Raw genomic sequence first — 15,899 nt, 5'->3', positions numbered from 1 at the left:
TTTTCCCAATTCAGTAGTCAGAATGTGTCGTAGAATGATAGAAATTAGGTAATGATAAATTGGAATACTGTACTAAATCTCTCTTGAACAATAGAAAACAGCTGTGGGTACTGAGTTTTGTGGAACCCTGGAATCCATTGCAGGTCATCATTTACAGTTCTAGTGCTGCAAATATGATATTAAAAGGCATTGAACAAAACTGTAATCCCATAATGAATGAATGCACAATGCTCCCTTCTGATATTAACTTGAGAGAATGGGCACCTTCTTGCTTATTGACAGGCCACTGTGAGAAGTCAGCCAGCAAGATCTTTAGAATGTCATAAGGACCAAAGATCACTTAATTTAATGTATAAAGAAAACAGTAGGGTCATAGAGATCTCATTTTGATGGATAATTCTTTTCCTCTAGTGAAATAATTAACTTTAAAATATATTCAATGAAGCCACTTTTCCCAGCTCTTCTATCTCTTCCTGCATGGGAAGTAATTTCTGCCTTGGGTCATTTATTTGAGTAGTGTTTCTGTCGACAGAATAGGGACTTAAAAAATCTTAGGTAAATCACTTGTATTGAGTTTTTTTTTTTGTTTTTTGTTTTGTTTTGTTTTTTTAAATAACTCCTTAGGAAGAGATTATATCCCTCTGCAAGTCAAGGCAGCTTAGACCTACACATCAAAGGGAAAATGTCTCTCACTGGCCAAATTGCTTTGCTGATGAGATATACAGGGAAAGTAGTGAGTGCAGATCCAGAATCTATAATTTTGTGTATGTAAAGCAACATGCTACAGATCTCATCTTAAAAATTGCCCTTGGATGTCCTGTGTAAAATACATTCTATTTAAAAATATTTCGCAATGAAAATTGATCCAAACAAATGCAAAATTGTAGAATAATTTAATTCATCATGCAAGATACATGCAAAAGAACCCTGTTTAATTGATAACACAGTGCAAAGAATCAACCAGGGAATAATATAGCTGCTACTAAGTTTTTAAGTTGCCTTTTAAGCAGAAATGGTTTTCTTCTCATTCATGCTGACTCTGAAATAGATTTATTTTGTACAGTTTGAACATTGATTCTTGCAAAAATTACTCTATGCTTTCCATGCAGTCTGCATTTGTACTGTGTCAGAACCCTACTGCCTCTAGTACCTTCTCAAACAGGAAAAGGTGAAATATAAAAACATGGGACACTGCATTGAGAACCCAGAGAGAAAATTGACCTAAATGGTCTGGGTCTCTTATCACCCATGCAGCTTTCCAGTTAAACCATTTTAAAAAGCAAAAGCTCCATTATAAAGCTACGTTAAATAGTTATACTGCTTATATAATATATTATATTTCTTTACTTATTACTATTTATTACCAGTTAAACTATTATTTCTTTATTTAGCTCTATGTTAAATTGTCAACCAGTTATACTGTTCCATATGTTCTACTGTTCCATGTAAAGCTCAGCTCTCTGTTGAGCAGTTCTTCGTTTTATGTAAACCGGAGTGATTTGTAGTCCCTACAAGAACTTCGGTATATAAAAATTTAAAAAAAAAATAATAATTTTCTCTAGTATCATCACCTTCAAGAAAAGGTGCTTGAACTCTAGGGGTTTGAATAATCAAGATTTCATACCCATTCTATGCTTATGGGAAACTCCTTTAGCCTATCCTCAGCACTATCTCTGTGGCGCAAACTTCTTAAGCTCATTTCTATTCCTTTTGCTTTGGCACTATGACTGCCATCTTGACTTGTTCCTTGGTATGGAGTTTCTAGTCATGTTTTTGTTCCCTCTTTTCAATAAGTCATTTTTACAATAAACCAAGCATCAACTTAAAATTTATTGTATGCATGTTGTCTTTTTGTTCAGTTCCTCCCTCCCCCCCCCCCCCCTCCCCAAACACAGAAATACAAATATTAGGGTTAAGTTTATAGAGTGACACTTTTTTGAAAATATTGCCCTATACAAACTGACCTCTAGATTTATCAAAATGCTAAAAATACAGCAGAAATAGCACCCCTAATATACAAGGGGGCACGGTTAAGCTAATTTCCCTGCTCCCACATCGGTAATTTCCTGCACTGGTTTTTGCTTCCTGTGTTGATTAATTCACCACAGGCGCATTACTGGGAAAAGGCTTTTATCACACATGCCGTTCGGGGAGGGAGAGAGAGAGCGCCTTTACGTAGATATCAATATGTTGCTCTCTATTTATACAACTGTGACAATTTTAGCTCGGAGGTTAGTTTGGGGGTATGGTGGTTTTACATATATGGTAGGAGGTACGAACAGTAAAGGACACATCACTGAAGATTTTCTGTCAGTTCAACTGATGAAGACTACAAGAGGAGTTGATTTGTAGAGAAGGGGAGGAGGAAATAGCCTAGTGGTTAGAGCAGTGGACTATGAACCAGGAGACCAGGGTTCAAGTCCTGCTGTCACTTCTTGTGACCTTGGGCAAGTCACTTTACCTCCATTAGATTGAAAGCCCTCTGGGGATAGAGAAATACCTACAGTAACTGAATGTAAAGGTATATAAAAAATAATAAATAAAATAAATAAATAGAGAGGTAGAGAGTGCATTGTACAAATGAACTCCTCTTGTACCTTTCATCAATTGAAATGACAGAAAATCTTCAGTGATATCCTTACCTGTTCATGCCTCCTACTATGTATGTAAACCCCCCCCCTCTCTCCCCCCAAACTCCACTCTGAGTTAAAAGTGCCTTCTTACAGTGGTACAGAGACTAACATATCTCTCCCTCTCTCTCTCTCTCTCCTGCCCGAACAGCATATGCGATAAAAACATTTTCCCGGTAATGCACAGCTATCACGGGCACAATGCACAGAAAAAGGCATAGTTAGTTATTTCTGACGTTAAAACGTATTTGCATAGTAACGCGCATTGCCTGTTTACCGCTAGCGTTAAGGCCCTAATGTGAAATGATAAATGACCCTGTGAGCTATGGGGCGGATTTTCAGAGCCCTGCTCGCGTAAATCCGCCCAAAACCGGGCGGATTTACGCGAGCAGGGCCCTGCGCGCCGGGAAGCCTATTTTACATAGGCCTCCCGGCGCGCGCAGAGCCCCGGGACTCGCGTAAGTCCCGGGGTTCTCCGAGGGGGCGTGTCGGGGGCGGGCCCAGTCGTCGCGGCGTTTCGGGGGCGTGTCGGCAGCATTTTGGGGGCGGGTACGGGGGCGTGGCTACGGCCCGGGGCGGTCCGGGGGCGTGGCCGCGCCCTCCGTACCCGCCCCCAGGTCGCGGCCCGGCGCGCAGGAGGCCCGCTCGCGCGCGGGGATTTACGCCTCCCTCCGGGAGGCGTAAATCCCCCGACAAAGGTAAGGGGGGGGGTTTAGACAGGGCCGGGCGGGTGGGTTACGTAGGGGAAGGGAGGGGAAGGTGAGGGGAGGGCAAAGGAAAGTTCCCTCCGAGGCCGCTCCGATTTCGGAGCGGCCTCGGAGGGAACGGGGGTAGGCTGCGCGGCTCGGCGCGCACCGGCTATACAAAATCCATAGCCTTGCGCGCGCCGATCCAGGTTTTTAGCAGATACGCGCGGCTCCGTGCGTATCTACTAAAATCCAGCGTACTTTTGTTTGCGCCTGGAGCGCAAACAAAAGTAGGCTATTCGCGCGCCTTTTAAAATCCGCCCCTATGTGTGCAGCAGTAACAAAATGTAGGTCAAGTGCAGATCATTCATAAGTCCTTCTTTCTGAAGACTAGAGAGAGGGAGCTCATACTGATGACAAATCTGGACTTTATATAGTTTAAAGTAGTGCAACCTGCTGAACTAATGAAAATCATGCTCTTGGTTTAAAAGGGCAATTGTCCGCCTGACTTTGTGCTTACTAAAAACATTTCTCCAATCTTGTTAAATTATTGCACTCATTCTAGGTTTTTATGGCTGTGCAGCTCACCATCTCGCATTTCTTTGTTTCATTCATTTCCCTTGCATTGGTGATTAATGGAGAATGTTGAACGTTAGAGTGAGCGGACATCAGCAAATGCAAGATCATAATTAGTGTAGCTGACGAGAGCCTCTGATAACACTTGCATCTGGATGGAAAAATTACCCTATAGGGAACTGGCTGCTCACCAGATCTTTTTAGTGATACATTGTGAAACACCCGATGAATCAAATGCCCTTTCCATGCCAAAAAAATGCTCCAGTGTTGGAAGCCAAAAGTATGTCTGCAGAAAGCTTTCCATTTGAAATTTATCAGAGTACAATTATAACCATTGTATTCCTTTGGCAGTAGTACTAGTCTGCACTGCAGCCCGAAGTTAAATAAATTGCTTAAATGTGATCAAACCCTGAAATTTGCAACCTATAATGCTGGTAATTTTTAGCTTTTAATGAAATTAGTTTCCGCTCCCTGATAATCCCTTCCCTGATATTCAGTCGGGCTTTGTCGCAGAAGTTTCTCCATTATTAGAAGACAACAGAGTTGAGGGGTTTTGCCTTGTTTTGTTTCAACAGTAAGATAATCCTGTTTCCTGCTTTGAGGCATTTGCAGTGACTAGAAATACATCCAGACTTGTGTTTAAATGAGAAACATTATTAAATAATTAGCCCATAAAAAGAATATAACAATCAATTCTCATATACAGTATGTGTGCATGTCCTGAATTATTACTCGAAGCTGATGGATGCATAATTTAGGCTGATCAAATCAATTTATATGTGGGTGCTAAGTTCTCCTTTTCCTTCCTTGAATGAAAGAAATAAAATTACATAAGTACATAATGCATACATGAAAGGCATCTAGTAATGTTTGCTGGAGCTGTGCAGGCCATGATTTGTAGGAACCACATGTTTGTTAGCAATGTGTGTGAATCCCAGAGTAAAGCAAAGCAAATTTAAACTGCATGACTTTGTCAGTTATTGTGTTTGGTTGTTGGGTTTTTTTTTGTTTTTTTTATATAAAAAGGTTTCTTACCAGATGTTAAGATGAGCTTGAGAGTTCTATTTTGTGTTTTGCTTTTGGAGATAATATTTAAAAAGCAATCTCAAGATTTGAAAATGGAGGAAAACTTGTTGTTATAAGTACAAACCCCTATAGTTCAACAATGTAAGACTGTTACATGTGGACAAAGACTTTGGTGTTTGCACACCTCATCCATCATTGCAGGATTAATTGTAATGAAAATCAGTGGAGCCTCTTAATCACGGTTGAACCTGACCTCCTTATGGTCAGGGTGGTTTTTCTACTGTCAGTGTTGGCAGGCTAATGACGAGACTTCTGTGTTGATTTGTCCTCACTTTACAGACCATGTGACTCACCTCTGACCTGTTTTGTTTCTTTTTTTTTTCTTCTTCTCTGCTGTTTCAGAGGCGTAGAGGCTCTGGTGTATTTTGTGCCAATTGCCTGACCACAAAGACTTCTCTCTGGCGAAAGAACGCAAACGGTGGCTACGTATGCAACGCGTGTGGCCTGTACCAGAAGCTACACTCGGTAAGAAGTATCTGCTCATTTGGGGGTAAGGGAAAGGTTTAAACGGCAGTGTTGACATTGGACAGCTGTAGCCGGGCTCCGGCTCTGCAGCCAGCACCACTCCCTTGCCTGCAGTTCATGTCCTCACAGGGCATTTCAGTGTGGGCCCCCTCCAGGATCCGATGTGATTCATTATGAGAATCAGTGGGCAAACATCTAAAAAAAAATTGCCAATGAGGCATTGAATTTTGTTAGTTGCAAAATCAGGAAGATGGTTTTATTTTTGAGAACTTTACTTTTACGTAACAGTGATACAAGCAGTCATGAAAGCCTTATTTTTGGTAACAGGAGGGTGTGAAATCGGATATATTTTAATGTTTGTGAATAATTGTTGTAAGTCTTTTCTTAGGCTGATTCATCTATTACTACATATCAGCATGTAAATTCTTTTATGTATATCTGGAACATACAGCATGCTTATTGTCTCTGCGAAAAAAAACCCTTTTTTTATATGGGACTTAAACATCCAGCTCTACCTGGTTTGCAGCCACTTTTCAGAGCCGGGAGCTCTCTGGGACTTAACCCAGCATCAGCAGGTTCTGACACCAAGCACAGCTTTGCTCACCACTAGCAGCAGCACCGGAGAGAGTAGTGGGAAGAGGCACTGCCATGCGCCCCACCACATGACCCATATATCTCCCGCACTCCCACACGCACGAGGAGAAGGATGCAGGAGTGCCAGAAAGAACGTCTTTTTCCGCTGCTGCCTCTGATGCTGCTACCCTTTGTGAACAGAAGCTGCAGCAGAAAAAAAAGCTGTCAGGCCGCTGTTTTGTTTTCCTCCAGGGAAGAAGACACTAAATAGAAATCTGGGGATACACAGTAGGAGATGAAAGTGTAAAGATGATGATTTTGGATACCCTTGGAGCCTAAGGCTGTACATGAAGGAATAAAAGACCAGTGCTATTTTTCTGGGAGAAAAACAATCAAGAACTCTCCTATATTTTCTCTGCAACCTCATCCTCTCCTCTACCTGTGATGCTCTCTCATAAACTCTCACACCACATTCCTCTCTCACCCCGTCCTGCCCATCCACCCTCTCTCTCAAACCACCACTTTCACCTGCCTGATCACTTCTCATTTCCCCCTCTTTTTCAGACTGTAATCCCCTTCCTACTCAGTCCTTTCACCCCCTATCATCTGACTTTCAAACCTTTTCTCGTTTTATATCCCTCCCCATTCAGTCCTTTTTCAGCCTCATCCTTCCAGCACAATTCTTTTTCATTCCATCAGCCAATCATCTTTCGCTCAACTTCCCATCATCTCTCTTTTTGAAACCTTCTATCCCCTGCCAGATTCTGTGACAACCCTCTGACCCATTTGGCAGGCAGCATCTACCTGCATCCATCTCCTTTGCTGGTAAGCTTCAGTCTACAGTTTGAATGTGTGTTTAGTTTGCGCTATAAAGGCGCGTATCTTATAAAATCCGGGGTCGGCGCGCGCAAGGGGGTGCACATTTGTGCAACCTGCGCGCGCAGAGCCCAGCTCGCGCTGCCTGTTCCCTCCGAGGCCGCTCCGATTTCGGAGCGGCCTCGGAGGGAACTTTCCTTCACCCCCCCTTACCTTTATCGCACGATTTACGCCTGCGAAAAGCAGACGTAAATCTGCACGCGTCAGCCGGCTGCCCCATCCGTGTTCCGGTCCCGGGGGCTGGTCCGGAGGCCGCGGCCATGCCCCCGGAACGCCCCCGGGCTGAAACTACGCCCGCGTCGCCGCCCCCAAAACGCCGCATCACGCCCCCAAAATGCCACGTCATTCAGCCATGCCCCCAGCACGCCCCCTCCCGCCCCTTTAAAAAAAACCCGGGACTTACGCGCGTCCCGGGACTCTGCGCGCTCTGGCGGCCTATGCAAAATAGGGCCCTGCGCGTGTAAATCTTCCCGGATTTACGCGCGCAGGGCATTTAAAATCCACCCCTAATTGTTTTAGCATACACTAAATATTTTACTGCATGTTAAAATGATTAGTGTGCACTAAAATCTATTTAGTGAATGTTAGCGCAATTTAACATACACTAAATGGGTTTTAGTGTGCTTTAGGGTATGCTAAAATGAAATAGCACAAAATATAACTTTTAAAAAATGAAGAGACAAATGAAAGTTTTTCAGCTGCACACACCTATTGAATGCGTGGTGCAAGTAGGTTTTAAGCGTTCAAACTTCAGAGAGAGGCTGGCAGCAGAGGAGAGACATGAGACTTTCGCCTACTATTACTAACTGGAATGGAAAAAGGAATGGAAAAAGGAGGGAGGACCAAAAGAGGAAGACTGGGGATTGTGTAGAAAGGGGTACAGGATCAGAAGTGGGAAGTAATGCTCTTTCCACAATGGTGCTATCTCACGTTGGTGAGTGAGATGAGCAGTTGCTATACTACTGCCAGTTCAGCAGCTCATAGCGGAGGCATTAGCAATACCGTTAAGAGCATTTCACCAGAAAAAAGGATTGAGATGATTATATATAGACATGACCAGGATCCTGGATAAACTTTTCAGATCATATGGGTTGACAAGGGTTTAAACAAGATGAGGGGGTAGCAGATAGAAGCTGATATAATCTAGCTGTTCCCCTTTTCCTCTCCAGCATGTAAATGAGACTAGTGGAAACATGCTTAAAGCTACTCGTACACAGGGAGGACAAGGGGGCAGGTATGAGGATCTACAGATGGAAGGCATGGGAAGGAGAAATATCTGAAAAGCTCTGTCTAATGCTCATAGTATTGGCAATAAAATAACTGACTTCTGAGCCTTAATGACAGAGGCAGATCTAGATAGTGTTCCTGTCACAGGGATAAGTTCAGAAAGTCCATTGATTGGGATATGGCTCTTCTAGGCTAAGGGCGAAGAATAGCAACTGAAATGCAAAGGGCATGGAGAAAGAGGCTGTGCTATGGGTTATCTTGGAAAGGGGCAGTGATACTTCCATTTATACTGTAGTGATGTACCAACCTTCTGTATAAGCAGAAGAGTTAACTAGAAATCTATTTAAAAAACATATAAGAGAGTGGTGAAGGGGGGAGATGCTGCTGATAGAAGATTTTAATCTGATGGATGTTGTTTAGAATGTACAAACTGCTTGAAACTGCTTATCCTCAGGCAAATAGTAATGGAACCCACCATGAGGGGAAACCTAGAACATGATGACAGAAAAAGACCATACCTTCTGCCCATCCATATTTCCCATTCAGCTTTATAGTCCCTTCCCCTCCCTTAAAGATCCTCTGCTTGTTCCATGTTTTCTTGAATTCTAATATGGTCCTTATCTTCATCACCTCCACCCATTCCATACACCCACCACCCTTTCTGTAAAGAAATATTTCCTTATATTACTCCTGAGTCTATCCCTTTTCACCCTCATTTCATGACCCCTTATCCAGAGCCTACTGAGCATTTGACCCTTGCAGGTATTTAAATATCTCTACCTTATCCCCCTTTTTCCTCATTTCCTCTTCGGTGTACATATTTAGATCTTAAAGCCATTGTACTAACTGCCCTCCAGCTTATATCCTTTTGGAGATGCAGTCACCAGAATTGTGCAGAGTATTTCAAACTAGGTCTCACCAGAGACTTATACTGAGGTTGTACCATCTCCTTTTTCTTGCAAGCTGTTCTTCTCCCTATACATCTGTAGACGGTCCCCACTTTTAGTGCTTTATTCTAGAGTAGGGGGTGCTACGGGTTGGCTTCCCTGCTCTTATTTTTTTACTATCTGGTACCTCCTAGAACTATTTGATTATAGTGTGTGAAGTGGTCAAGGAAATAGTGGTAGAGAGCATCAAGGGCCCCGGAAGAGAAGTCTTCCTCCCCATCCGGAATTGAAACCCAGCCCTTGATGCTCTCTACCACTATTTCCTTGACCACTTCACACACTATAATCAAATAGTTCTAGGAGGTACCAGATAGTAAAAAAATAAGGGCAGGGAAGCCAAAATTACCACCAGAGAAAGAAACCAGGAATCACAAAAGGTCCATTCGTCCCCAGTAAGTCTACACTTGGGTGAAACCTAAAGAAAACACTGTAGTCTGTAGTTGGTGTTCAAATAAAAGATAGTCTTTACTGTAACTTAAAGAAATTTAAGTAGGTTCATCTAATGGTAATTTTCTAAACAAAAAATTAATTGGATCGGGTCCAGCAGCAGTCAGCAGCTTATACTTTTTTCCATTTCAGAAAAAGAGCAAGTTCAAAAAGGATCTGTACCTGAATGTAGTTTGCTTTGAAGTACCTGAAGAAGTGAAATTGAAATCAATAAAATAAAGAAAGAAAGAAAGAAAGCAGAGGAGCCAGGTCAAGATGCCAAAAATAATAAACATACATCCAATGATCAATTAACAAAAAAAAAAAATGTTTTCTCTGTCCGTCCTTACTTTGCTCACTTCTCTTCTTGCTCTTGCACCTTCATCCTGATTGAAAATATCCTCATCAGTGAGAGTGGGATAACTGGAGTAAAGTTCCAGTTCTGCCATGATCTGGTTTGGAAAAAGTATCCCCAAGTAAAATATCCAGCAAGGATTCAAAAAAGTCAAACTCTTCAACTATAATTCAAAATTCAAGTCACTTGAGTTAGTGGCTCAAAAGTCTACATCCTTCTCTTTACCCATTCTGTTAACTAGTTGAATTGCCTTTGGTGAGATCCAGAGGGAATCTCTATCTCTCCAACTACCTTATTTTGAGATCTCTGGGAAATCTCTTGCTCTTTAATCCTCTCTCTATTAAAACCCAGGGAAGGTGTCAGCTCCCCACTTTTCCTCTATCTCCTATCCTGTTGTTTGAGATCCTAAGGGAATCTCTAATCTCCATCCTTCTCTTTAGCTCTTGACCCATTGAAGTACTGGACATATAACATTCTATTTATCCTCAAAAAGCCTATCCCCCCAAAAAGGTGGGGTTATTGCACCCAAAATAAAAAGAGAGGTTAGGAAACCTCTCCAACGAGTAGGCCAACCTTCTACTCTCTCTTTCCAGAACTCTCCTATTCCCTTAGAGTTTTCTTATACACTCAAGAAAACCCCTCCCATAGGGCTGGATTATATAAATGGACTTAATATATTCAATACACACTTTAATCACCATTAAAAAGTTCTAAGTCCTTTCAAAAATTTACTACAAGGCAAAAAAAGTTATTAGTGAAGTCCCTCAGAGATTAGTACCAGTAAATTGGGGTGGCAGGGTTTTAAGTCTCGCATATGTAACCAAAACATGTTATTGAAATTTGACTATAAAGGAATAGGAAGCACCCAAAGCTATCAAACTGTTATATGTAGTTTAATGGCTCTAGTGTAGGGAACTGCAGGTTAGCTCCACAGTTCCTGCGAGAATGGTATGTGTTTAGAAAACTCCCGGGGAAAGCCTGATGTGGACCAGCCTAGAGAACAGGAAATGGTATTCTATGAGTTTCTAGAGATTTGAAATTTAGATTCTAAATTCAAAGAACTGATGTGTGGAAGTCATGAAAAGGGAAACTGTGGTGAGAGGGACCTTGACAGAGGCAGCTGGTGAATGGAAGTCTGCCTAGTAGACAGGTGTAGAAAGTAGGAGAGCTGGAGAGGGAAGTGAAAGTGCCTTCTCTGGAAGTTTTGAAGAATGAGAGAGGATGTTGGGTGTTGGCAGACACTGGGATTGAAAAAACCTATAAGTCCAAGGATAAAGGTGGGGCATGGTTAAATTGAAATGGGACATCATGGAAAGTAGGAGAGAGAGTGTCACATCATGGAAAGTAGGAGAGAAGGTGTCCCAAAGGATAGATTGGTAGGATGAAAAAGGCCTCCTTAAAGTGGTATTGTGGAGGCCAATGGAGAGTAGCTTGCTTGATTTATCCATGTGGGTAGGGGCTAAGTGGAAACTGCTCATGAGGGTGGAGGAGTTTTACAGCATCTATGAAGGAAAACTGTATGGAGCCATAAATACTATAAATGAAGGCTTCTGTTGAGTGCACTAAACCTCAAAAACTGACTGAATGAGGAAGCCTTGTACATAGTTATGATCTATTTGAAGGGTAATCCTGTATTAAGTGAACACATCTCTGATGTATTTTCTGTCCATATAAATACATAATTTTATGGGACTCAGCTATCCTATATAATCAGTACTAAGAAACAGTCACTTCCACTGAGATTTTGTCAACATACTTTACAATCCCTGTGAAATGGACTCAGCTGCCTATGTTAACCCTAAGGACCAGGAAGGTGGGCATTGTACATTATAAATGTTCTCAATCTTGGCCAAAAAGCCAAGACGAGATCATCCTCAGCTCATGTCTCAGACGGTACAGTTGATCTTAACTAAAAAGAAACTGAGGACTAATAAACTGAGTAAATATATCCCATTTATAAGAATTCTATTTTAAATAAAATACCTTCATTTAACAAATGAACTACTGGAATTAGTCTTCATAAAATATACTGTATCAACCTTACTAAGTAGTATAAAATCTTCAAAATCTTTATTTTAGTGGAATATAGTTCTTATAAGAATAACATTTTTACATGCACTCTTCAAAGATGGCAGTAATCTATTTTTTATGGACAGTGACATTAATGTTGATTAACTTAATCTCTGGTCACTTGCCAAGTATTTCATTAAACCCTTTCTAAAGGGAGAACTAGATAAAAATGGCCTGATTTTCAAAAGCATTTACAGTTGTAAAACTGGGTTTTTCATGTGTAAATTTACTTTCACCATGTAAGTGGGCTTTTGAAAATGACTACAATATATGCCATTGAATTGTCCATAGGATTTTCTCACTTAAGTGCACGTTATGAACATAAATGATATTTGAAAATTGGTATAATAGCATGTCACATTTACAAGCGTAACTCCTTTGAAAATTCACCTGCATGTGAGATGCAACTAGCTGGTGATATTTGGCATTCGCTGGTGGGACTGGCAGAAAGGCTGTAACAGAGGAGTGGGCCCTCACTGGTGCTTCTTAGCAGGATTGTGGGGTAGGCTCATGTAGGGGCCTGTGTTTTAAGATTAGGATGGGAGCCTTCACATTGGATTTGGGGGCAGGGGTGATGATCAGCCCCTGGTAGTTCCCCTTTCTCAAGCCTGTCCTGGCATATCGCCTAGCCAGTCTGATTTTCAGGACATCTACAAAGAATATTTATGAGATAGTTTTGTATATATAGTGCCTCCCTCAGATAAAACTGAGCACTGCTGCCAAGGGAAGAAAAAAGTATAACAGAAGAAACCCCACCTGGTCCAGTTAAAGGGGAGGACTGGATGGGTTACCGGAGTTAGATAGAACCAGGGATAGATGAATCTCCAGTCCCCATACTCCAACCCAACTCCCGCCCTTCCCGCCACAAATCCACAGGGTCCCAAGGCAGGGAAAATAAGTGGGTGATCAAATTTGCCGATGACACAAAATTATTCAAAGTTGTTAAATCGTAAGAGGATTGTGAGAAATTGCAAAAGGACATTGCAAAACTGGGAGACTAGGCTTGCAAAATGGCAAATGAAATTTAATGGTGACAAGTGCAAAGTGAAGCACTTAGGGAAGAGTAACCCAAATTATAGCTACACAGTGCAAGGTTCCATATTATGAGTCACCATTCAGGAAAAGGATCTAGGCATCTAACTTGATCATACTTTGAAATCTTCTGCTCAGTGTACTGCAGTAGCAGCCAAGAAAGAAAATAGAATTCTAGGAATTATTAGGAAAGGAATGGAGAATAAAAAAATATTACAATACCTCTGTATCTCTCCATGGTGCAACCTCATCTTGAGTATTGTTTATAGTTCTGGTTGCTACAACTCAGAAAGATATAGCAGAATTAGAGAAGGTACAGAGAAGGGTAACCAAAATGATAAAGGGGATGGAATGATTCCCCTAGGAGGAGAGGCTAAAGAGGTTAGGCCTCTTCAGCTTGGAGAAGAAATGGCTGAGGGGGATATATGATAGCGATCTATAAAATGAGTGGACTGTAATCAGTAAAATTTAATCAGTTGTTTACTCGTTCAAAAGAGTACAAAGATTAGGGGTCACACAATGAAGTTACTAGGTGATACATTTAGAACTAAAAGGAGAAAATAGTTTTTACTCAACACATAATTAAGCTCTGGAATTCTTTGCCAAAGGATATGGTGAAAGCTGTTAGTGTAGCGGCATTTAAAAAACGTTTAGACAAGTTCCTAGAGGAAAAGTCCATAATTAAGATGGAGTTGCAGAAATCCACTTCTTAACTCTGAGAAAAGCTGTATGTAATCAGTCTACCTCTTGGTATCCTGCCAAGTATTTGTGACCTGTCTTGGCCACTGTTGGAAACAGGATACTGGTCTTCATGGATCTTTGATTTCCCCCTTAGTATTGCAAATCTTATGTACTTATTAGATAGATTTGCATGCACTGCCTTCCCTGTATACAGGTCTATCTCATGCATATTCATTCTGAATATCTTGAATACATGACTGCCTAGATGTGCCCCAAGGTTTGGGTTGAAAAGTCACTGCTGTAGCTGCCCATTAACCTCAGCCCAAAGGGGAACGCTAGTGAGTGACAATCCATCTCCTATGTTTCAAGCCATCTCCTTCCTGGCTGAGTGCTGCTTTACTCCTGTCCAAACTCTGCAAAAAGGGAAAGCTCATTGAAGCAGGAACACAAGTTTGGAACCCCATCACACGCATACTATGTCCACTGTATGCAAATCTGTCTCATGCTTATTCATTGAAGATATCCTGAAAACTAAACTGGCTAGAGTGTATTCCAGGACTGGCTGAGAAATACTGTATTAAGGGACAAGAGGAGGTTCATGTGTCACACTTTTGTATTTTGGGGAGAGAGGGATGATGAGATTTTTGGATCAAGGAGAAGGCCCCCATAGACATGGCCTCTCTCCATCTTAAATGTTGGCATGCTGAACTGTTGGAATGCTAAGATTTAACATGTACCTTCATGGTGGTACTAAATGCAACGAGCCAAATTTGGCAGGCCTTTCTGACTCGCATAAAAATTAGCATATACACACACAGATAGCCTCTGCTCGCTTATTCGATATAAAAGTCCAAGATATGTGTATATTTTCATTTTCACACTCTCATATACAAGCATTAAAAAAGGGGGCGGTTTAGGGGCAATGTCAACACTATATGCATACATTTACAAACTTATATATTTATACACCTAATTATCTGACATAAGTGATATTAAATGTGTTAATTGTTTAACTGGATGGGAGGTCTGGGTAAACTGGGAGGAGTTCATGCTGAGGAACCAATGACCTGGAGAAGGACTGAGCAAACTGATGGTTTAATTGGTGGACTGGTCAATTTAATTTATGCACATCTTTTTTTAAATTGGCTGATGCATGTACATCTGGACTTACGTGATTGTCCTATTTTATTTTCGCACATAAAATATACATGCATATAATTTTAAAATAGGTAGGAAAAGTTTCCATGTTCAGTGAATTGATATATGTGGTTTCATTGCATTGCATGTATTTATGCCTAAACCTACATTTCTGCAATTATTGTGAGGTAGATATGTGAATTTTATAAAAACGTATGTACCAGTTGGTGCATAATTTTTGCCTCCCCCACCTAGCGCCCCACTGGATTATCCCACTACTATAATTTTGTACAGTTTTGTAGGCCATTCAGTTTGGAATTTAACAGTATCGTATACATTATTTAAATATATTATTTATGGCCGGAGCGCATAATAGGAAAAAACAATGTCAAATTGACTGTATTAAGTGTATTGCATTTTGTGAGGCACGTGATGCTGGAGCAACCTTTATTACGAAAAAATTGATTGCCGAAAAATTAGGTCGAAGCAAAAGCTGGGCTCAGACGACATGGGGTAAGACTGCTGATGAGTGTTTTATGGAATTTAGTGAGGGTTGACTTCTAAAATTGTCTCAAGAAAGCCAGAAAATTAAAAATTCCAGCAACAAGCAGAAAAAAAAGCTCATTTTAAAAGCCTTTCCTAGTTGTTGATACAATGGGGGAGGCAAGTAACACCCAGTTTTCCTAGCGTGTAGCAGATGGACTCAGGACCAATGGGTATAGTGTACTCCTGATAGCAGTTGGAGAGGGGTCAGATTTCAATCTGACGTCAGCCCTAGTACATATACCCCTGCAGGAAGTGCAGTTTTTCAGTATTTTCCGTCTCTATAGCAGTTCGGGACTCTATGCACGCTAGCACAGCGTTAGAGTAAATTTTACAAAGAAACCCCAAAACAAGAAAAAATCTTACCTCTACAGATGAGCCCTGCTCTCCTGCGGTGACACTCATTGGGTCCCTCCCCCAGTTGAGAATACCTGAGGTGATTTCCGCAATCCCTCGGAGGTAAGCCTTGGTCTGGCAGCCGACACTCGGTGGGGACCTAGCCCCCGACATCGGGTGAGGCTGAGAGGCAGCAGGTGCCACTTCCAGCGCGGCAGTGAAGGTATTCTCCCTCTCCTCCCGCAGCCGGAGA

The 15,899-nt window shown here is 41.6% G+C and overlaps 1 protein-coding gene across 3 annotated transcripts in view; it reads left to right on the top strand.

The window, feature by feature from the left end:
• Window positions 1-15,899, top strand: part of TRPS1 (transcriptional repressor GATA binding 1) — a 504,317-nt gene that overhangs the window by 466,819 nt on the left and 21,599 nt on the right. For all 3 annotated transcript variants that reach the window (XM_029591916.1, XM_029591917.1, XM_029591915.1), the window contains exon 5: window positions 5,321-5,443. In XM_029591916.1, coding sequence (XP_029447776.1) covers window positions 5,321-5,443 — 123 coding nt within the window. The remainder of the gene's footprint in view (window positions 1-5,320; window positions 5,444-15,899) is intronic.

This window comes from Rhinatrema bivittatum, chromosome 2 (assembly GCF_901001135.1).
Source record: "Rhinatrema bivittatum chromosome 2, aRhiBiv1.1, whole genome shotgun sequence".
NCBI lineage: Eukaryota > Metazoa > Chordata > Amphibia > Gymnophiona > Rhinatrematidae > Rhinatrema > Rhinatrema bivittatum.
Note: the sequence above shows the minus strand (reverse complement) of the source record. Positions and strands in the feature narration are given on the sequence as shown.